Source organism: Carcharhinus amblyrhynchos, chromosome 23 (assembly GCF_965287045.1).
Source record: "Carcharhinus amblyrhynchos chromosome 23, sCarAmb.v2.hapA, whole genome shotgun sequence".
In the NCBI taxonomy this organism is placed as follows: domain Eukaryota; kingdom Metazoa; phylum Chordata; class Chondrichthyes; order Carcharhiniformes; family Carcharhinidae; genus Carcharhinus; species Carcharhinus amblyrhynchos.
Genome location: NC_137346.1, coordinates 5,910,138 through 5,934,517, shown reverse-complemented (window position 1 = coordinate 5,934,517; position 24,380 = coordinate 5,910,138). Strand labels below are relative to the sequence as shown.

At 42.0% G+C, this 24,380-nt stretch overlaps 1 protein-coding gene across 2 annotated transcripts in view; it reads right to left on the bottom strand.

Moving 5' to 3' along the window:
• ints2 (integrator complex subunit 2) overlaps positions 1 to 24,380 on the bottom strand; it is a 56,887-nt gene that overhangs the window by 23,919 nt on the left and 8,588 nt on the right. For both annotated transcript variants that reach the window (XM_080210932.1, XM_080210933.1), the window contains exons 7-15: positions 20,667 to 20,840; positions 17,372 to 17,601; positions 16,650 to 16,775; positions 13,378 to 13,449; positions 12,876 to 12,990; positions 8,628 to 8,696; positions 5,107 to 5,241; positions 2,993 to 3,169; positions 1,332 to 1,440 (exon numbers count right to left, since the gene is read on the bottom strand). In XM_080210932.1, coding sequence (XP_080067058.1) covers positions 1,332 to 1,440; positions 2,993 to 3,169; positions 5,107 to 5,241; positions 8,628 to 8,696; positions 12,876 to 12,990; positions 13,378 to 13,449; positions 16,650 to 16,775; positions 17,372 to 17,601; positions 20,667 to 20,840 — 1,207 coding nt within the window. The remainder of the gene's footprint in view (positions 1 to 1,331; positions 1,441 to 2,992; positions 3,170 to 5,106; positions 5,242 to 8,627; positions 8,697 to 12,875; positions 12,991 to 13,377; positions 13,450 to 16,649; positions 16,776 to 17,371; positions 17,602 to 20,666; positions 20,841 to 24,380) is intronic.

Genomic DNA, 24,380 nt, shown 5'->3' with positions numbered 1-24,380 from the left:
CTTGGTATTCTGCCGGCTGGTCGATTGGTAAAGTGGACAGAAAAATTAAAAAAAAAACTAGGCAGGCTGCAGATTCAGGGACTATTTCCCTCAAAAGCTGACAATGAGTACAGTAAAATTTATTATTAATCACAAGTAGGCTTACATTAACACTGTAATCAAGTTACTGTGAAAATCCCCTGGTTGCCACACTCCAGCACCTGTTCAGGTACAAAGAAGGTGGATACAAAGGCCGGACTTGGAACATAGTGTTCAATTCTGCTCACCACACTACCAGAAGGATGTGAAGGCTTTGGAGAGGGTACAGAAAAGATTTACCAGGATGTTGCCTGGTATGAAGAGCATTAGCTATGAGGAGAGGTTGGAGAAACTTGATTTGTTCTCACTGGAACGATGGAGGTTGAGGGGCAGCCTGATCGAAGTCTACAAGATTATGTGGGGCATGGACAGATTGGATAGTCAGAAGTTTTTTCCCCAGGGCAGAAGAGTCAATTGCTAGGGGGCACAGCTTTAAAAGGTGTAAGGGGCAAGGTTAAAAAGGAGATGCACGAGGCAGATTCCCAACACAGGCAGTGGTGGGTGCCTGGAACTCATTGACAGGGGAGATAGTGGAAGCAGGCACCGTAGTGACTTTTAAGGGGCATCTTGACAAGTACATGAATAGAATGGGAATAGGGGGAAATGGTCCCCAGAAGGATAGGTGGTTTTAGTTAAGTCGGGCAGCATGGTCAGTGCAGGCTTGGAGGGCCAAAGGGCCTGTTCCTAGGCTGTAATTTTCTTTGTTCTTTGTACACTGAGGAAGAATTTAGCATGGCTAATTCACTTAACCTGCACATCTTTGGACTGTGGGAGGAAACTGGAACACCCAGAGGAAATCCACACAAACACAGGGAGAACGTGCAAACTCCATGCAGACAGTGATCCGAGCCCGGAATCAAACCTGGGTCCCTGGCACTGTGAGGCAGCAGTGCTAATCACTATGCCACCATGCCAGCAGGAATACACACATACCTAATGGCTTAACATTGGACAGCAGAGTCTCCTCATACGACACAGTGCAATTGAGAACCAGTAGCTAGTCAGTGATGCTGTTCTTCTGTCGACATCGGCTGTTTTCACTCTGTTTTATAAGATGAGGAGGAGGAGTGCGGAGCGTTTGTGCATGCATGCATGAAAATGCACGTAACAGTATGAGAAAGTATGAGTGTGTGCGACCAACATGCCTTTAATTTGAATGACTGTGCCTATGGGAAGAAATTCTCAGGGTGGGGATAATGGGAAGGAGGAGCTTGAAAAGAAACCCACTGGTCGAGGCAGGAACACACACATACCTAATGGCTTAACATTGGACAGCAGAGTCTCCTCATACGACAGTGTGTAATAGAGAACCAGCAGCTGGGCTGTGATGCTATGCCTCTGTCGACATCGGGTGTTCTCACCCTGTTTTATAAAAATAGGAAAATGATTAAAACACCTTCCTCTAAATGGTTGACTTCATATTTAATAGTCTATGACCTTGTAACCTTTTTTTACATGTGCTCTTTAGTTACAACTTTAATACAAATCTGTTCATCAAAGTAATGAGTAACTGGAATACTTCATGCAGCTAAATCATTTGTTACATCTAGTATTAAAATGAAGGAATGCTCAATGGAAGACAAAACCTTCATTGAGGTGAAGCTTTTCCCAGTTTACTTTGTAGTGAAAAACAGCTCTGCAGAAATAAGAGCCAAAAAGCAGAAATTATACAACTTTGCATTCAATCATCCAGAATACGACAATTCTATATCAATAAACCAAATTAACATACATTATACGGGGTTGAAGGATGGGCATCCCATCAAATGTTCCCATTCCTTACAATTAACTTTCTGATTCAGAGCTAAGATTTTGAATCCTAGGATTTTATTTCTACTCAAAAGGCTTTTTAGCTCTTTACTGGGTTTGGTACCATAGACAATTGTCAGTCATTATCTCAGTCACATTCTTCTCTTTTGGCACCAAATATCATTGGGTTGTACAACTGTAGAGGTATCACGCCAAATCAAATTCTGTTCTACCCATTATTTTCCACTCTGCACTCCAGAATGGGAGTCACTCCCTCTATACCAATTAGGTACAAGTATCCTTGCAAGGTATCCCTCAGGCTGCCCAACTATACCTCAATGCAGATAAGGACTGTCTGTGTCTCAAACCAAGGAACCTGTCTTTCCTTTGCTTAATGCACCGGTTCACAAGACAATTGCTGGAATTCCATCACCCTGCCCACCACAGAATTGGAGCAGGCAAAAGGCAGACAACGGAAATGTCCGTCGACCTCAGGTATGATTTTCTGGTCTCTCTCGAGTAAGGTCATAAAATCCTTTATGTTGAAGGATTAAAATGAAAACTTACAACACAATGTTACTTCTCTTCCCTGATTTTCTGCAATTTTCCAATAAAGCATAATGCTCATACCAGTTACTGAAACAAGACAATTTTTAAAATTTATTCATTCACAAGATGTGGGTGTCGCTGGCAAGGCCAACACCCAATTACCCTTGAGAGGATGGTGGGGGCCACTTTTTTTGAACTGCTTCAGTCCATGAGGTGTAGATGCACCCACAGCGCTGTAAAGAAGGGAGATCCAGTACTTTGACCCAGTGACAGTGAAAAAATGATGATACTGTTCCAAATCAGGATAGTGTGGAACTTGGAGGGGAACGTCCAAGTGGTGGTGCTCCTATCTATCCTTCTAAGTTAGGTTAACAATCTTTATCAGGTTTTCACGTTACTGGCTATTGATATACTCTATCCTGACAATGCATTTGGAAATGCTGGAAAGTGGAATTAAAATGAATGGTTAGTTTATTTTTTACTCTTCAGACGATGGGCTGAAAGGCCTCACTGTGCCATAACTTTTCTACAGTTCTACGATACAGTACAGATGCAGCATATACAGCAACTTTAAACTTTATTTCAAACATGCTGGTTGTGGAGATGGTGGGCTCACCCAAGTAAGGCCGTTGAACACATTGAGGACTTCTTGCTCCGTGATAGGTTGGTTTGTGGCTTCAGGATTAGCCTTGGATGCAGGAGTGAGGATGGAGTTGATGTAAACATCAATCAGAGGAATTAGCTGAGGGTGCAGAGGAGTTGTCGTTTCACACATTTGTCGGTAAATCCAATCCTAAACGTGAAAGCAACAAACAACTTTTAAATATGTCATGTTTTTTCCCCATCAGCTTTCAAAGGAAATACAATTACTACGATTTTGACCCTGGACATTAGAAACTGGAATACAGACAAATTGGCTTGCAGACAGAATTTCAATGTCCTTAGAAGCACATTTGGAAAAGACTACATGCTGACTGGGATCCAGGCATTTTTTTTTTGCCACGCACTAAAACTTAAGAAAGACAATTAAGATTTTATTATAGATCCTTAGAGTAGAAATATTCATGCCAATAGTCTTGGTTGAAATCAAACCCAGATATCCACATGTTAAATATTCATAATGCAAGAAATAGGAGTAGGGGATCAGCCATTTGGCCTCAATAAACATCATAGCTAAAACTCCACTTTCCTATATATTTAATGACCCAGCCTCCATTGATCTCTGTGGAAGTAATTTCCAAAGGTTAACAACCTTCCGAGGGAAGAAAAATCCTCTTCATCTTGATCTTAAATGGGATACCCCTTGTTTTAAAATTGTGCCCCCTAATTCTTTCAGTATCTACCCCTGTCAAATCCCCACATAATCTATGTTTCAAAGATCACCTCTCAATCTTCTCAATTCCAATAATCAGAGGCCCAGCCTTTCCTCAAAAGACAAACCCTTTGAAATGAGGGAATAGCCGAATGAACTTTTCCAACCTGCTTCCAATGCAATTATATCCTTTAAGTGAGGAGGCTAACACTGTACTTAGTACTCTAGATGTGTGGTCCCACCAATGCACTGTACAGCTGCAGCAAGACTTTCCTACCTTTATACGCAATTCTCCTTGCAAAAAAAAGGCCAACATCCCATTTGTCTTCATAATCACTTGCTGTACTTGCATGTTAATTTTTTTGTGACACCCTGATCCCTCTGTACCCAAGTATTCTGTAGTCTCTTTCCATTTAAATAATATTCTGCTTTTCTATTTTGCTGCCAAAGTGGACAACTTATTTTTCAAGATTAGTTCCCTAGTCTTATCCTCAAAGGGATCAATGCTGACTTTAGCTACTCTAACTTTTTTATACTTGTAGAATCTTTTACTGTTGTTATATTTCTTGCTAATTTTTTTGATTTAAATCATCCTTTGCTGGTTTCTAAAGTTTTTTTCAAATCTCATGACCTATTACTAATATTTGGAGTAATGTCTTTTCTCTCAAGTTGATAAAATCTTTAACTTTCTTGGTTAGCCCGGGAGAATCATCCTTCTCATAGAGTCCCTTTTTCCAATCACAATCCTAACCAGGCCCTACCACCATAACCTAATGCATTCACCCTAGCTAGTCCCCCTGACACCGAAGGGCAATATAGCATGGCCAATCCACCTAACCCCCACGTCTTTGGACTGTGGGAGGAAGCCAAAGCACCAAGAGGAAACCCGGGCAGACATGGGGAGAACGTGCAAACTCCACACAGACAGTGACCCAAGTTGGGAATCGAACCTCTTTCCCTGGCACTGTGAGCCAGCAGTGCTAATCATTGTGCTACCTTGCCACCCTACATATATGAAACTCTGAGACTATGTACCAACCAACTTAAGAACAGCTTTCTCCAGACTTTTGAATGGACCTACCATAGTAAGCTGATCTTTCTCTGGACCCCAGCTATTTTAACAATCTATTTTATACCTTCTCCTTTTCTTCTTCCTTCACAGATGTACTCTGTGAACATAATGTTTTGTCTGTATAGCGTGCAAGAAACAATACTTTTCACTGTATCGCAATACATGTGACAATAACAAATGAAATCATCTGCAGCAACCATTAAAGGAAAAGCATTAGAGAAATGAGATGCACTTCATACACTGACCTATTTTTAGTAGGCATTCAGGTAATGCCATGGACAAACAACAAGTCCATATTGTGTGAAAGAAATGGAACACAATAAACATGATAATAATACTTCAGTACCTTGATGGAAACCTTGTGCTTTGTGAAAGCACGACTTCTCAACAACTGGTAAATACAGTGTATGGGCAAGAACCCCGTGATAGTAGCACTCAGGTTGCTGGTTACAGGCACTCGCACAGCATGGGCAGTAACTACCTGGAATTAGAAAGAATTACAATAATATGATTCGCAAGTCATCCCACATCTTGTATCACACAATGGCAGTAAGGAACTTTCCATTTATCCTTCTCCTGAGCTTAAAACTGTATGAAATGCTGAGGCACTTCACCCCTCACTATGCAAGGGTCAACAGGGGAAACATGATGGCACATGACCTGGTAACTGACTATAAAGAAGCACTGGCAGACGCCTGGAACTGCACCAATTCTCCCACAAGCTGAATTTTCCACTAAATGATGGGATCAGAGTGATAGGAAGAAAAGCATTTTTGTGATGTTCAGACTTCATATATAAATATTATATATCTGTGAAAATGAAGAAAAACAAATCTTTGATCAGCATGGAAAGCAAGAACTCTAACCCTCAGCATTATGGAGTGAGTGGAAGAACAATTGGTTTTCCAGTCTCCAGTTGATTAGGGTGACACCTGCTCGACATCTCAGATATCCCAGAAGGCATCTGAAAGCACAATGCCACCACACTGGGCACTAGGCGGCATTTACACTTCAAATATGAACCTACGTGATGCAAGAGAAACTAAAAAGAATCTAATTTCTAAAGGTTAGTATTTCCGTTGAACTTGTCTGTGTTCTGCATGTCTTTTCTATACCTAACCAAAGATAAAGCCAACACAAACAGAAACAGAAAATGCTGGAAAATCTCAGCTGGTCTGACAGAGCCAACTTTGCGTCTGGATTGACCCTTCATCAGAGCTGAGTATAATGAAAATCAGACAAGATTTATACAATGAGGGTGGGCTGTTTGTGGGAAGGGGTGGTGGCTGTAATTGAACAAAGGAAATGTAAATAGTAATAAAGAAGGCTGAGAAAGGTGCCAAAAGTCGCCATTAAGCGATCAGAATGTGTGAATGGCAGAACAGAGGTACAGATTAAGGACTTTGAGGAACGTGGTAGTTGCCATGAAGTGGGGATGGGGGAAGGGTGGGAGGGGCTGCATTTGGAGATAAGATGGAGAGGAAGAGTGGCGATGTGGAAAAATAGAAGAATGAAAGGTGATAAAAATGGACAAACGAGACAAAGAGATGAAATGAAATTTAAAAAAATTAATGGAAATGGGGGTGAAGGTGGAGGGGAGAGTTCATGCTCTAAAGTTGTTGAACTCAATGTTCGGTCCCGAAGCCTATGAAGTGCCCAATCAGAAGATGAGGTGTGTTCCTCCAGTTTGTGTTGGGGTTCACTAGAACATTGCAAAAAGCTGAAGATGGAATGTGGAAAGCTAAAGCCATTGTACTCTCACAACAATCCTACGATTGGTAACGTTTTTTCTGCCTAATTAAAAACTTGACATAGTATTTTCCTTCTAGTTTGCAACCTCTCCTGACACATGCTGTTACGAAGCTCCATTGTATCTGCTTGTGATACTGTGCTCAAATGGCAGTGAGAGCTGAGAAAGTGAGCATGATACAGGGAAAATTCTGGTGTCAGCACATACATATGTTTCACGTGAGATTCACTGGATAGCATTAAGGTGCAAGAATTCTGCTCACTGTTTCCCCTCAAGCCCAACACTGCAAACACGAAGTTGCTGCAACTCGGATCAAATATCTCAATACCAGAACTGAAACTGGTTATCAACTGCATCTGCACCACTTATGTGTGAAAAAATGAGATTCTCCCATCCGTATAACACTACAGCTTGACAACAGTATTTGTATATAACAGCTAGGTGGTGTGGAGTGTGATGGGAAAAGTTCTAGATTGTAGTCATAAGTTGTTAAATGTCTCACGAACTTGATTGTGTTTTTTGAGGAAGGACGAAGATGATTGATGAAGGGAGGGCAGTGGATGTTGTCTACTTGGACTTCAGTATGGCCTTTGACAAGGTCCCTCATGGCAGACTAGTGTAGAAGGTGAAGTTGCACGGGATCAGAGGTGAGCTGGCAAGGTGGATACAAAACTGGCTCAGTCAAAAAAGACAGAGGGTAGCAGTGAAAGGGTGCGTTTCTGCATGGAGGGCTGTGACAAGTGGCATTCCTCAGGGATCAGTGCTGGGACCTTTGCTGTTTGTAATATATGTAAGTGGTTTGGAGGAAAATGTAACTGGATTGATTAGTAAGTTTGCGGATGACACAAAGGTTGGTGGATTTGCAGCTAGTGATGAGGACCATCAGAGGATACAACAGGGTACAGATCAATTGGAGACTTGGGCGGAGAGATGGCAGATGGAGTTTAATCCAGACAAATGTGAGGTAATGCATTTTGGAAGGTCTAATACAAATAGAAAATATACAGTAAATGGCAGAACCCTTAGGAATATTGATAGGCAAAGAGATCTGGGTGTACAGGTACACAGGTCACTGCAGGTGGAATGCAGGTGGAGAAGGTAGTCAAGAAGGCATACTTCATGCTTGCCTTCATCAGCCGTGGTACTGAGTTTAAAAATTGGCAAGTCATGTTGACGCTTTATAGACCATTAGTTCTATAAAGGCCGCACTTGGAATATAGTGTTCAATTCTGCTCGCCACACTACCAGAAGGATGTGAAGGCTTTGAAGAGGATAGAGAAAAGATTTACCAGGATGTTGCCTGGTATGGAGGGCATTAACTATGAGGAGAGGTTGGAGAAACTTGGTTTGTTCTCACTGAAGCGACGTAAGTTGAGGGGAGACTTGATAGAAGTCTACAAGATTATAAGAAGCAATCCAGAGTGGATAGTCAGAAGCTTTTTCCCAGGGTGGAAGAGTCAATTACTAAGGGGTGTAGGTTTAAGGTGCGGGGGTACAAATTTTAAGAGAGATGTATGATGCAGATTTTTTTTTAAAGCGTGGTGGGTGCCTGGAACATGGGAGATAGTGGAAGCGGATATGGTAGTGACTTTTAAGGGGCGTCTTGAGAAATACATAAATGAGATGGGAATAGCGGGATATGGTCCCCAAAAGCATAAGGGGTTTTAGTTAAGTCAGGCAGCATGGTTGGTGCAGGCTTAGAGTGCCTGTTCCTGTGCTGTAATTTTCTTTGTTCCTATCAGTTCTGATGGCTCAACTGAATATTAAAGATCCTGTGGAACTATTCAAAGCACATCTTAGTTTCCTGGAAAACGCTGCTCCCTCAGTCACTGTCAAAACTGGATTAACTGGCTATTCAATTCATTCTTGTATGGAAGGGGAAGGCTTTGTTGCACAAAAACTGATACCACATTTGCTATGTAGCAACAGTGACTTCAATCCAAAATAGCATTTTCCTGTGTGTGATACATTTGGGGATGTTTCTGTGAGAGGTCTCAAGTCAAGTACAATGAGATTTGAGATTCAAACTGGAAGAAAATTGAAAAGTTTACAGGCACTGGTAGTATTTCTTGTGTACAAATTTAAAGGCACAAGATGTGTGCAAGCTGTTGGCTCACCTGCTCTGTAAATATCTCCTGCGTGAAGATGGTTTTCATCCTGTTCAGTGAGCTTGGTTTAATTGCAATCTAAGCCAGAAATTAAAAGGCTGTTATCTTCAGTTTCTTTTCAATGCGATAGACCAGACAGAACAGTCGCATAACCTCAATTCAGACCTCACAAGCAAACTTCATCTCATGACATTACACATTTACAAAATTTATATTTTCTGGCTTCACATTGCTGGGATTTCTAAAATGGGTGACTGATGAGGTAGGTTTTTAATAAATTCAAGGCTCAATAACTATTCAGCAGGTCAAAGTAATAGAATTGTTTATTTAAATTACATTTTGTACAAGGGAGGACGACCTATAAAATTTACATGTAACCATGCACAGGCCATTCCCACAGGTGGAAGTGAGCTGAAGGGGGCAGTGTTTGTTGCGATTGGCACTGATCACAATGCCTGACTAGATTTTCAATATCCTTATCAATGCCTGGCCACCAAATATAACTGCTAGCATCTTCAGTTTGATTTGACCTTGGAGTATCGAGTAATTCCTGCAGCAACATTCCTCTTGCTGGGCCTGAAAGCTCTACTATAGACCCCCACAGTAATGTTCCATTCTCACAGCTCAGTGCGCCTTTGCAGAGCTGAAACAGCTTGAATTGGCCTGATTTGTCAGTACCATCCATGGAGGGCCACGCACTTTACTCTGCACAGGACTAGATCTTGAGTTCAATTCCAAATCTATTTCGACGATACTGACAGTGTATCCAAAAGGTTGAGGCTAACACTATTTCTTGTGGTACTGTGGATGGCGATATGGTTTGAGGTGGTGGAAGGCGATTCAGAGAAGCTGTGCTAGATATTTTGGTACCTGATCTGTGTTGGAATACTTTGTTGTACATTGCTAAAACGAACCCAATCGCTTAACTCTGGCCGATGCAAGAGGAGAAATAGGTTTGTCCTCGCAAAATAACCCCAACTGTGGGTTGTGATTGGTGATCATGAACTGATGCCCATAAGCGTACTTGTAGAATTTTTTAACTCTAAATGATGGTTAGCCCTTCATTTTCAGTTTGGGAGGGTCTTCTCTTGTTATCAGTTAAGGTTTGTGATGCAAAGGTGCCAGTCTGTTCTATGCCATTTTCCATTGTATGAGGTAACACTGTCCCAAGCCAAATGGCAAAGCATCGCACATTAGGATTCTCTCTTTCTTTGGGTTGAAAACTACCAGCAAGTCTGAAGATTGTAAAGAAAGTTTGACTTTCTTGAAGGCTTCTTTTTGTGACTCACTCCAATGCCAATGCTGATATTTCTTTAAAAGCAGATGTAATGGTGCTGCTAATGTTTGATAGATTTGGTATAAACCAGCCACAGTAATTTACCACGCCCAAAAAAGATCTCAGTTCTGACACATTCCGAGGCGCTGGTACTTTCTTCATAGCTTTTACACTCTCTTCTAGAGGGTGTTGTCCCTTGGCACCAACTTTAAAACCAAGGGACATGCCCTCATGAGCACAGTAGGTACACTTCTCTCTTTTAAGTTGCACCTCACCTTTTTGAATCTCTTAAGAACCTCTTCAAGGTTTGCCAAATGCTCTTCTTGAGAAACTCCTGTGACAAAAGCATCATCTAGGTGTACCATTACTATGGATACATCTTGCAATAAATCTTTTAAGGGGCTTTGAAAAATAGCACATGCTGAAGACACACCAAAAAATAATCAGGTGTTTTGAGATAAATCCTTGTGGGTGTTAATTGTTATAAATTTTCTTGAATCCTCATCAATTTCAATTGTTGATAGGCACGGCTCAATGTCTAGTTCTATATACGTTAGGTCTCCTGCTACCTTCCCATAAAGATTCTCAATTTTTGGAATTGGATATCTGTCCAACCTGGCTGCTTAACTGATGAGTCAATTTATAGTCCCCACAAATGCAGACAGTCCTGTCAAATTTCAGTATGGGTCCAAATGTCAAGTTCTGCATCAACGTTATAGTACTGCGTGGTACTGGGCAAGCTCTAAAAAATTTTGGGGTAGCATCTGAATTAATATGGATTTTAATCTTGACTCCCCAAATTCAATTTGAAAAACTTTGGGGTTTTTTTAAAAAACTTCATGTAAACTATCATCAGTTACACTGAAAATGTCTAGCCAACTTAGTTTTCTTTGATGAGATATGAGACTAGGTCCTTGATCTTTTGTGACAATGATTGGTACATGTTTAGATTGGTGCTAAGTCACTGGCATGGAAGTAGTTCCCAAAATTTTTAGCGTTTCCCTGGTACATGTGGCCAATTTTGCTCTTGTATTACTTAACTTTAGGGATCCAACTTCGTCTTAAAGTATTTAAATGTTGTCCCCTAGAATGGTAACAGAAGGACCGGTATCAACCTCCATGCTTAGTGGCCATCTGTTCACCAGTGGTACTATTATAATAGGATCCAATACACTCCTCTTGAGATTATTCAATTGATATATCTCAGATTTCACTTGGGAATCATGCTCTAAATTATGCACAGACGTCCAGGTCTTTTTTTTTGTTTAAATCAAGTGCACTCTGTTGATTCAGATGTAGCCTCTCTGAATGCAGCCAAACAGGTAAAATCCTTCAATTTACATTTTTTCCTTTTTTCCCCCACACCTATAATCTTTATCAGAATTTCTGGGGTTTTTGACCTGTTTTCTTTTTTGGTGAACTCTGCTGTCTCTCCTGCGTGCTCAATTTGCAAAGATTTTGCACCATAGCTAATTCACCATGTCTGTATGTATGTACTGTAACTTGAGAGGGTATCTCTCCGCAATCTCGATTGCCTGTTAAATTTCTGTGTCTTTCTCCAAGGAAATCTTATCCTCTGCCAGCAGCCTTTTCCATATGTTTATGTTATTTACGGCGCAAACCTTCTGTCTCGCAGCACGTCACTTAGCAATGGTCCAAATTTGCATGGCTCTGCCGATTTTCTTAGTCTTGCCCTCTATGTTGCAATTGTCTCCCTGGGTGCCTTACAACAGATTTAAGCTCAACACCTCATGTTGAAAGACAGTGTGGATTACCATGATCCTTTACCAATGTTATAAGGTGGTTAAAGACTTAGTAGAGTTTCTGGGGATGTTAAATTTCTAATGAGATTACACATCTGGGGGGCACATACTGTAAGCAGGAAGACTTTTTGCTCATCCTCGCCTGTAATTTCATTAGCAGGGAAGAAATAGCGGAGTCTTTCAATATACTGAACCCAGTGTTCTGCCTCTGGGTCAAAGGAATCGATTTTCCCAAAAAGAGGCATTATTCATTTTAAGTACTGCAAAAAAAAGGACATGGCTTCACTTCTCTTGATGTTCCTGTCATGCGTTGGAAGGTTTCTGGAGTTACTGCACTTTGCATTTCGCACCATATATGGGGCAGAGGTCCAGGCAAGAAATGTGCCGGTCCAGACTAAAGTAAATATACAGGAGCGGAATGACAATCTGATGATTGCCACTCCACAGATGCTCTGCTCCAATAGGTACTTATTAGCTTTCTTAATGTCAAACCATCCTTCAGACCTCAGAGAGAATACCTCTGCTTCTGTATTGACTACTTTGTAATAACAGCCTCAAAGGGATGAAGAAGTAGACTCAATGGCCCAATTCATCCTTCAGCTGGTCCTTCTATTCTTCAGGAGAGGAGAGGAAAATTCACTCACACACACACACACACACACACACACACACCCCAACCCCCACCCAACCCCCCTCAATTTTTCATCACAATGGGACAAGCTCAATCAAGAACTTGCAACAAGGAAACTCCCAAGCACATCTTGAGTTTTTACCATTTGATGGCAGCACATTATTGTCATGTCCTAAAATATCACTTCTGCTTCCTTCCTGCCAGATTCAATTTAGCATAAAAACATACCAAACGTTTTTCATTCTTCTGTATTCTACTTGTTCAATATTCATCACAAACAGCTAGAAATTCTTGATATTAACAACCACAGCACTGCCGAATTTCAACATCTGCTCCAATATTACAGTCGAACACATTGGTAGGGATCTTTGGCCCCTGTTTGTATGTTGCATGTGCACTCGTGACTAAGACAGTTTTAGCTGCCGCATAGATCAGATCACTTACAAATGATGGGCAGCCCTAATTGAAGAATGAGAACGTGTGATTAAACATCCCCTGAAACAAATTAAAATACTTATGGCTAACTGCTTTAGTTTTCTCAAATCCTGTGAACTAATGCAATAAAAAAGGATGGGGGTCAGACTTACCTTCATACCCAGTGTGGAACAGACCAAGTCAATGATGGCATTGAGTTGATTGCTATGGAAGTACATTGCAACCAACAGCAGCATCTCACCAAATGAAGCCGATACCCCTGTGGTGCTTGAAATTACATGAGAAAACACTGTTACTTCACTTCATATCAACACTGTGGGTAAACTTTGAACATATGACCTATTGCTGAACCTAGCTCAGGCAGATAAAACAAAAATCACTTCACTGAAGTATTTTCCTATTCAGTTTTTCATCATTCCCCATTGCATGTTCGACAGATTTGATACAATATGAGCTAGAAGGCTACTCCCAGGCCAAGTTGAAGTTGCTTGAATTGGCTATTTGGAAGTGTGCTATGTAATAGCTTGGGGAAAACCCAATACACCAGCCATTCCCGGTCAACTTTACACCAGTTGAAAAATCTAACCCAAAACCTGATTTTAAAATGAAAGGTAGAAATACCACAGAAAGCACGTACTCAACATTGAATCTCACCTCTCAAAATATGCCTCCTCTCTAATCATCCAGCTTAACCACATCACAGTCATTTGCTCTTGTTCAGGTGTGCTGCAAACACAATTAACTGAAATATTAAGCTCTGAATGTAGGGATCAAACCTGCACAATTAACATTTTCTGTTTTTTCCTGTGCTACTGAAGTTATTCCTTGCCACACATCATTGGTCATTTAATAATGTTATATTTATGCAAGACTTATTCAGTCGAAACATCTCAAACACTCCCAACAATGAATTACTTTTCTAAAACAAGTGTAATGCTTTTTAGGTTGGCAGAAGCTGATCAACACAAATTTATTGCAGTGCAGCATGAGGGAGGAGAGTTGTCTAGGAATCTATAGGATGCACTATAGTAACTTCTCTGACAACATCTTCCAGACCGACTGTCTTGAAAAGCAAGGGCAGCAGGCATATGGGAACACCAGTAACTGCAAGCTCCCCTCCAAATCACACCACACCATCCATTGTGTGGAAATCGCTGGCATGTTGGAACTTTCTCTCCATGAGCCCTATGGGAGTACCTTCACTGCACAGACTGCAGCTTCAAGGAGGCAACTTCCCATCACATTCTCAAAGGTGGTAAAAGTATTGCAAAGAGACACTGACCTTTGCCAGTAAGCTCACTTCATGTGAATGAATAAACTAAAGAAAGAAAAAAAATGAAATTGGAAGACCACCTGCTTTGATCTAGGCACACTAAGCCCCATCAGCCCTCCTTTTCAACATTTGGGGTCATGGGCCAAAATTGGCTGAGCTGGCCTACAGACTAGACAAGCATTAACCTGACACAGTCACTCGCAGTCACCTCCTGACTCCCCAAAGCCTGTCCTGCATCTACAAGACACAAATCAGGCATATGACAGAATAGCCTCCACTTCTCTGGATGAGTGCGGCTCCAACACTCAAAAAACTCGACACAACCTAGGACAAAGCAGCCCGCTTGATTGACATCCCATCCATCATCATCAAAATTTATTCCCTCCATCACTGTACACACACAAAATACACTGCACAATTCACCAAGATTTCATCGACAGCACCTTTTTAAACCTGCAAGTTCTACCACCTAAAAGGACATGAGCAGCACGTGCATAAGAATACCATCACCTGCAAGTTCCCCTCCCAATTTTCACACTAGCCTTGCCTAAGCTATGAGAAGCAGATGCTACTTGCTCATTTATTCAGTTCTGGAGAAGGAACCATTCAGCCATTTTGTACCTGCGGCCGTCCATCTCACATAGACGTAACCACATCTGCAAATCTTTTTGGGGGCAGAGTTTCTGTTTGGCCTAGTCATAGAATGAGAACTCTTGGGCTCTGCATAAAGAACATGAACGGTTGACCCAGCCCATACATCAGTCAGTGATACTCCAATCCAATCACTTGGTGGCCTGTGCACGACACTTCCTCTGGTTTATGTTCTTCTGTGCTTAGCTTGGCTGTGATTTTTTTTAAACAGTTCTTTCATGGAATGTGGAAATCACTGGCAAGGTCAACATTTGTTGCCCATCTCTGAATGCCCTTGAGCTGAATGGCTTGCTAGGCCATTTCAGAGGAATTTCAGTGTAAACCACATTGCTGTGGGTCTGAAGTTACATGTTGGCCAGACCAGTTCAGGATGGCAGATTTCCTTCCTTAAAGGACATTAGCAAAGTAGATGGTTCTTATGACAAACGTTGACAATGAGGAAATAGATTTTTAATTCCAGATTTTCAGTGAATTCAAATTCCATCAACTGCCATGCAGGGATTCATATCTGGGTCTTCAGAGTATTATCTTGGGTATTTAGGTTATTAGTCTAGTGACAGTACCACTATGCCACAGCCTCCCACGATAAAATAACCGAATTTTGCTCCCTACTCGCTGTGGAATGTGTGTGTGTTTTTTGAAATCTTTACAGCATTCTAACTTCCTAATGGATCCAAGCTTCTGCAAAGCATTTTGTTCTTAGACCTATCTCTATTGGGTTCCTGGTCCACACATCATACTTTAACCAGAAAAGCAACCTATTCTCAGCCTGTAGTTCACATCATGCTGCGATCAGGCAACTGGAATTCATTTGAGATTGATTTGCCCTCCCTTTGGCAGCTTAGTGAAGTACCACGCTGAAGAGATTATTTGCTTTATATGAACCAGGCAATTATTTCACCATGCAGTTCAATCCTGTACTTATGCACTGATGAACAGCTAGATGACAAATTTGAAATTCTTCCGCCAGTTGGCAGTCTCATCAGCCTGCTGTAGGGCAGTGAGGCTGCCACTGAAGCACCGGGGCACTTGTCGATTTAATGCACCATGGTTTGCACTTCAGCAGTTTCACAGGGGTGATCATGGTCACCAGGGGAAGTGGTTGATGGGACAGGGTCCAATTCCAGTGAGACACCTGTTCAGTTTGACCCACATGCCGTACAGAAGGTTGAAGCCTGGGATTTCCCACATGGAATCATCAACCAGATGATGATTCTGGGCTTTGCATGTTGGTGCTGTGCCACCGGTCCTTTGTAGAATTGCCTGGCTCAGGCACACTGGTCCAGACTGGTCACCTTGAGATGAGGCATTTGCTGGGTGGGTGGGTGACGTCTTCTATCAGTGACAGGTCCGAATTTGTATGCATTGTATGCTTTCTAGCTATCATACTGTGCTAGTTTCATGATGGATTGCAATGTTGCACATGGCGCAATGTTGCATTGGTAGTCAATTTGTATTTGTTGGATTGCTCCTGTTGGATGTTCTTCATTGTCTTGTTCAGCTGAACATGTCCCATCTTACAGTGTTCAGAGTCCCTCCAGGCAGAATTCCCAGTATCCACACTCCCTGCATCTTCCAATCTGGATCATATTTCTTGTGCCAACTTTTTTTTCCTGTTTTGTCTCCCTGGCTGCTGTTTCTTTGATTAAGGGCCCTTTCCTTTATATTTAACTGAATACATTAGCTCACCTTGAACAATAGCTTACCCCCACAGGAATAAGGTGTTTATGAAGAACTATGTTTATTTTTGCCCCCAATCAGGTTACTTTATAAATGAAAACAAGTGACAGGTAAACCATTATTTTGTTGCATGATTTCAGCAGCATGCTTCTTATCTGCTACTCAGTGGAACATTTTATTCATTAACTTGTCAGTTTGTAGTTGAAGAAAGCAAATAAGTTATTATATGAATTCAAGGGATTGAAATGTCACCATAAACGAAAAGATAAAATATATATGGTTTAGGCTATCTTTTGTAACCAACTGTAGGCCTCTGACTTACCTGACTAAACTGGGGAATGCCAGCAGCATGCAGAAGGACAGGGACACAAAGCGTACGCCAGCTGGAGTTGCTGGTGGGCGGCTTGTCATTAGCTGTAAAAGCTGCTCAGCTTCTTCATCAGTTGGCCTAGATGACAATATCACACAGAGCATTACAATTCTATACTGCCGAAAACAAAGGTGCTACTGATTACACACTTGGTAAGACTGGACTTCTAGCAGAAGTGATCAGCCAAGTGTGACAACAAAACTCCTTTTCACCCGAGAGCCGACAAACTTGATTACCCACACCACAATCCCAAATAGACAACTGCTGAATGTTGTAGACAAAGTTTGAAGTTGCAACATTGCTAGAGCCATTTTGTATACATTTTCATACATATATATCATACCAGTGATAAGAGGGCAAATCCCATTGCTGAAGTAATTAGACGTACAGCAAATGTAACTATAGATTTTTCAGATTCCAATAACAGACTAAATGATCTTCTGCAATAATCAATCTATGAAAAAAAGGGTTAAAATATATGTTGCTATTTAAGTTTAAGTTTGTGTGACTTGTGAATTATTTACCTGCAAAAGTGGTAAAATGTGAATTTGCATCTTTACCCTGTCTTCTGGTTCCCTTCTTTAATAATTCAGTAAGTTATGGCAGACACATACAATATCCCTTCAACAATAATCCCTGCCCAGAAGCTTTTTATGTATTATCACAGCCCGTACTTGAGTCCAGCGATTCCCATGAGCGCACAGTAGAGTCGCAGCATTGCGCTAGCCTTCACCACATTTTCCTCCTTCAGTGCAGAGTACACAGATATGTTAGGTTCCATGTCGGTGTCTGCTGTATCCTCACCAATGCGACCACTACTAACTGTCGGGAGAATTGCCATTAGTTCCAGCAATAGCTGTCGCCTCATCTGCCACAGCACAGAGCTGCTGCGTTCCCGCTTCCTCTGCGAAACAAACATCTTGAGAATTACAATTGGTCCTCAAATAGATTTTAAAGAGCTGAGGAATAAACTAGCAGGTTAGTAACTAAGCGTTTGTCACGTAACATCTTTACAACCCAAGCACATAAGAAAATAAGAGCAACAGAAGGCAATTTAACCAGCTCCAAAATTCAATAAGAATGTGGCTAATCTTCTACCTCACTTATGCGTTCTTGCACTATCCCATACAAGACAGGAATGGTAGCAAAGTGATGGTGTTACTGGAATAGTAATCCAGAGGCCTGGACTAATGTTTCAGATACAAGTTCAAATCCCACCACAACTACTGGGAGAGTTTAAATTCAATTATTATATCTGATAGAGAGATATATCTGATAGTGAGTAATAATGATCATGAAACCAGCAGTGGTTTACTAATGGTATAGAGAAGCTAAAAAAACACTTCCTCTTCCTAAGAAATACCATGCACTATGGAGCTTTTTAGTTTGTCAAGAGGTCAAATAGTCACTTCCAATGATATGAAATACTCTTCAGCTTATTACCAATTTTAACTTAAAGAATCAAAATGATGAATACAAATGATGAGTTCAAAATTCAGGATTCTTTGAGAGTCAGAAGTTCAATGTTGCATCCCTATGCTTTGCACACTTTTATATTTTATTTTTGTTCTGTGTTCGTTCACTAATGTCCTTCAGAGAAGGAAATATGCCACCATTACCCAGTCTGTCCTGTAAGTGGCTCCAGATACAAGTGTCCATAACCGTATTAGCGCTGATTAGTAAATTTGCTGAAGACACAGAAATTAATGGAAGTTGCTAATAGTGACAAGGATTGTCAAAGGATACAATAGGATATAGTTAGATTGCAGGCTTGGGCAGAGAAATGGCAGTTGGGAGTTTAATGCAGATAAATGTAACGTGATGCATTTTGGAAGACCAAATTCAGATGTGAATTATACAGTAAATGACAGAACATTTAGGAGCCTTAACATAAAGAGGGCTCTGGGTGTACAGACCCACAGATCCCTGAAAGTGGCAATACTGGTGGATAAAGGTGGTCAAGAAGACATACAGCATGCTTGTCTTCATCAGCCAGGGCACTGAGTATAAAAGTTGGTAAGTAATGTTACAGCTGTACAAAACTTTAGTTAGGCTGCATTTCAAATACTGTGTGCGGTTCTGAACGCCACACTACCAGAAGGTCGTGGATGCTTTGGAGAGTGTGCAAAGTTTACTAGGATGTTATCTGGTCTGGAGAGTTTTAGGCATGTTGAGAGGTTGGATAAACTCAGGTTGTTTTCACTTAAAAGACGGAGGTTGAGAGGTGACCTGTGAGAGGTGTACAACATTATGAGAGGCATAGATGGAGTGGATTGTCAGAGGCTTTTTCCCTGGGTGGAAAGGTCGACTACAAGAGGGCACAGATTTAAGGTGAGATGTGGTAAGTTTGAGGGAGATACGTAGGGAAATTTTTTCACACAGAGGGTGGTGGGTACCTGAACACATTGTCAGTAGGGTTGGTGGAAGCAGGCATGTTAGCAACGATTTTGGTGTATCTTGATAGACACATAATGGGAGGTGAACAGAGGGATAGAAACTGCATATTGGTAAGTCAAAGGGCATGTTCCTTTGTTTGGCAGAGGAGTGACCACTGCAGTCTCCAAGTTGTATCACGGCACTATTACAATACTAAAATGTGATTGTTTCAGAACAGATATACCAGCTCAAATCTGGGGCATCAAGGCACTGTGGGCCATTAGTAGGAGAATTGCATTTCATCTACAAAGTAATCTCATGGTTCTGCATATCCCTCACTATTACTGTGAGGCCAAACGGTCAACCTTTGCTCAATGAGGAATGCAGAAGAGCATGCCAGCAGCAGCACCAGGCATACCTAAAGATGAGATATCAACTGTTCAGGCTACAACACAGGACAACATGCATGTTAAACACCGGAAGCAGCATTCTACAGAGCCAAGGAATCCCACAACAGGTTAGGCCAAAACATCGCTATCCTGTTACATCCAGTCACAAATGCTGCTGGACAATTAAACGACGAGGAAACTCCATATAAATCCCTATCCTGGATTGTGGCAAACCCAGCAAGTCAGTGCAAAAGACAGGACTAAAGAATTTGCACTCATCTTCAGCCAGAAGCGATGATTGTGTAATCCATCTCGGTCTCCTGCTGAGGTTCCCAGCATCACAGGTGCCAATCTTCAGTCAGTTCAATTCACTCTGTGTGCTAAGCATCTTGGAACATTTATTAAGGTGCTACATAAAAGCAGGTTGTTATTGGTTATCAGGACACCAAGAAGGAATTTATCTGACGTAATAAGATAACATTGCTTCCCTTTAAACAAGTTGGCACTGTGGCATTAGCACATGGCATAAGTATGTGGCATATAGAGCTGTCTGAGTATAAATCCCTCGTCAGTCTCCAATATTTCTCTAAATAAAGTGAAAAGGAAGGGAGAGGAATCTAATTTCTACACAGTGCAGAGTAAACAATAGACCTGTCAGGGTGGCATGATGGCACAGTGGTTAGCACTGCTACCTCACAGTGCCAGGGACCTGCATTCGGTCACTGTGTGGCGTTTGCACATTCTCCTCGTCCTGCATGGGTTTCCTCTCACAGTCCAAAGATGTGGGGTTAGTTGGATTGGCCACGCTAAATTGCCTCTTTGTGTCATGGGGATTAGTAGGGTAAATGCATGGGGGTTATGGGGATAGGGCCTGGATGGGATTGTGGTCGGTGTAAACTTGATGGGCCAAATGGTTTCCTTCTGCACTATAAGATTCTATGATGGTGTGGAGACAATGTGAGTGTATAGGTTAAAGAGGTGTGTATTGTCTGCAGACAGGACAATAAGTGAGATGTTGCATGTTCAGGCAAGTCATGGGGGTTACAGATATGTGACATGAACCCAAGATCCCGGTTGAAGCTGTTCTTGGGTGCGGTTTCCTTCTGCACTATAAGATTCTATGATGGCGTGCCCATTACACTGTAAATTTATATTCCAAATCAATGGGATGAGACCAATTCATCACTGTAACCTTACTTCTTACCTGCTGCCCATTGCGGATGAACATTCCAAACCAGGTTCTGACTTTCGCATTAGTTCCTAGTAATAAGCCACTAACAAAGGAGACCAAGTCAGTCACTGTGTCTTCAGAGCCATCATTCTTGCACTGATCCAGGGTCAGAGCTACTCCAAGACCTGGGAGGTGGCACTCCTCCACCTGTTACACAATACCAAAAACAGGAAATCCAGGATCAGAAAAGACCATTCATCCCACTCCATCCACAACAATCATTCTACAATTAGGCACTCTCCTCTCCCATTGATTCCCTACTTAGTAAGTCTCACAACACCAGGTTAAAGTCCAACAGATTTATTTGGTAGGAAACACTAGCTTTCGGAACGCTGTTCCTTCATCAGGTAAGTGAGGAGTGGGGAGAACCCTGCCACAGCAACCTCTGCAAGGCATGCTGTATCATCGACATGGATGCCATCATCTCACGTGAGAACACCACCCACCAGGTACATGGGACATACTCTTGCAACTCGGCCAACGTTGTCTACCTGATATGCTGCAGGAAAGCACGTCCTGAAGCATGGTACATTGGGGAGACCATGTGGATGTTACAACAACGGGTGAATGAATACTGCTAGACAATCACCAGGCAAGGCTATTCCCTTCCTCTTGGCGAACACTTCAGCAGTCACAGGCATTCGGCCTCTGATCTTTGGGTAAACATTCTCCAAGGCGGCCTTCATGACATACAACAGTGTACAGTCGCTGAGCAGAAACTGATAGCCAAGTTCCGCACACGAGGACGGCCTCAACCGGGATCTTGGGTTCATGTCACACTATCTACAACGCCCACGACTTGCCCGAACTTGCACTTACAGTCCTGTCTTACGAATCTGGTGGAATTCTTCGAGGAGGTGACAAAAATGGTTGATGATGGGCGAGCTGTTGATGTCATCTATATGGATTTCAGTAACGCGTTTGACAAAGTCCCTCACAGTAGGCTGGTAGAAAAGGTTAAGGCACATGGGATACAAGGACAGGTAGCTAGGTGGATTGAAAACTGGCTGGGCAATAGGAGACAGAGAGTAGTTGTTGAGGGGACCTTTTCTGGCTGGAGGCCAGTCACCAGTGGTGTGCTGCAGGGCTCAGTACTGGGACCTCTCCTCTTTGTAGTATATATAAATGATTTGGAAGAGGGCGTACGGGGTGTGATCAGCAAGTTTGCAGATGACACCAAGATGGCAGGATTGGCAGATACCGAGGAGGACTGTCAGGTGACACAGAAGGATATAGATAGGTTGGTATATTGGGCAGATAGATGGCAGATGGACTTTAATCCTGACAAATGCGAGGTGATGCATTTTGGAAGGAATAATGCAGGGAGGAGTTATGTGATAAAAGGTAGACCGATTAAGAGTATAGAGATACAGAGGGACCTGGGAGTGCAGATGCACAAGTCTCTGAAGGTGTCGACACAGGTAGAGAAGGTTGTGAAGAAAGTTTATGGAACGCTAGCCTTTATAGGAAGGGGTATAGAGTATAAGAGCTGCCGTCTAATGCTTCAGTTGTACAGAACGTTGGTTAGACCGCATTTGGAGTACTGCGTCCAGTTCTGGTCACCTTAGTACCGGAAGGACGTGGAGACCCTGGAGAGGGTGCAGAGGAGGTTTACCAGGATGTTGCCTGGCATGGAAGGACTGAGTTACGAGGAAAGGTTGGAGAAACTGGGGCTCTTCTCCTTAGAAAGACGGAGATTAAGGGGGGGTATGATAGAGGTATATGAAATACTGAAGGGAATAGATAGTGTCAACAGTGGTAGGCTTTTCCCTAGATTGGGAACAATTACGAGAGGTCACGATCTAAGGGTGAGGGGGGAGAAGTATAATTTGGATATGAGAGGAAGGTTTTCACGCAGAGGGTCGTGGGGGTATGGAACGTGCTACCGAGTAGGGTGGTGGAGGCAGGCACGTTGGACTTGTTTAAGGTTTACTTAGATAGACACATGAGCGAAGGAAGGATGGAGGGTGGCAATTGATCAACATAAAACATTATAGCTATCAATTTATTTCTGACTGAGCAGAATCATATGACTGAACTGTTGTTAGAATTTGCTATCTAGTCTTCATTTTCTATCCAAATATACCTACATAATCAGAAATTAATTTTATCCAGTGATGTGTATCCAGTTGCATGGTTATTGGCATTTCCATATAACAATGGTGCAAAAATAGCCTTTTCCCATTTCAACATTAAGAGCATTTAAATGGTCACCGGATAAACATATGGATGATATTGGAATAGTGTAGGTTAGATGGGCTTTAGATTGGTTTTCACAGGTCGGTGCAAAATCAAGGGCCGAAGGGCCTATAATGCGCTGTAATGTTCTATGTTATAGTAGAGGGTATTAAATAGGGTCAGAGCCTCGGGACGACACCGGAAATGTAGTATTACATGTTGATGTTTTGTCTTTTTATTCCACAGGGTCGGTCCACCTTGTTGTCAAACGAGGGGCATGCACACGGTGGGTCGTGCGTGGGCTGCTCTTGGAGGTTCCGGGAGTGGCCTAGTACTTCGTGTCGTTGTGTGTGCTTAATCCTGGACCAGCAGACGGGCACCGCAACAGCTCAGTGACTATCACTGCTAGCTGTGCAGATACATGGGTTTGGGCCTGTGTCTGTGGGAGTTTGCGCATTCTCCCTGTGGTTGCGTGGGTTTCCTCCGGGCGCTCCGGTTTCCTCCCACACCCCAAAGATGTGCTCTTAGGCTGATTGGTGTACCAAATTGACACTACTCTCCCCTGAATCTGGCTACATTAGGGGTTCCACTCACATACACACAGGGTAGGTGTAGGAAGATGCGCGGGCTCGTTGGGCCGAAGGGCCTGTTCCCCGTGCTGGGTTGTTCTTTGTCTGCAGACAATACACATCTCTTTAACCTATACTTAATGCAACCTCCACTCACATTGTCTGCACCTTTAAGACTTGATTAGCTGTAAAGATTTGCAGTCTAATCAGTATTCTGTAAACTGCGTGTGTCTTTATATACCCTGTTTGTGATCAGAACTCCCCACTCACCTGACGAAGGAACAGCGTTCCGAAAGCTTGTGGTGTTTACTACCAAATAAACCTGTTAGACTTTAACCTGATGACTCTTACTGTGTTTATCCCATTCCAATGCTGGCATCTCCACATCACGATTCCCTACTTAGTCAGAACCAAATTCCTATCTCCACTTTCCTTGCAATATTTAAAAACAAAATTCTTCTGTTTTGGGTGCAATCTACAATCAGGATGCAAATTTTATTCTAAACTCAAGTTTTGCAAAGTTAATTTTTGTTCAAACCAATTTTCATCTTGATTGCAATAATCTTCCCAAGAACCCGCATAGTTGGGCATCATTTTCATAGAAGCTTTGAACGATAGCAGCACAGAACGCAATTTAAAAATTAGCATTAAAAATATTCCTTGATATGATTTAAGAGTGGCAACCTGAAGTTTATTAAGACAACTGAAAATGGGTTCATCACAAAAAAATAAGAATCACCTGAACAAACTGATTTTACTAATGGAAAATAACAAGATGATTTACTCGTTATATTGGTGCAAAGATCCCAGTTTCTCAAAGCGCCTATTTGTCTTTGCACCAAAAACAAAAGCTTAAGTTTAAAAGCCTCTTGAAGTGTGGCAAATGTGGACAATTAGTGCAAGCCTGGTTTGGTGATTAATTTAGCCAGGTGAAGTCAGT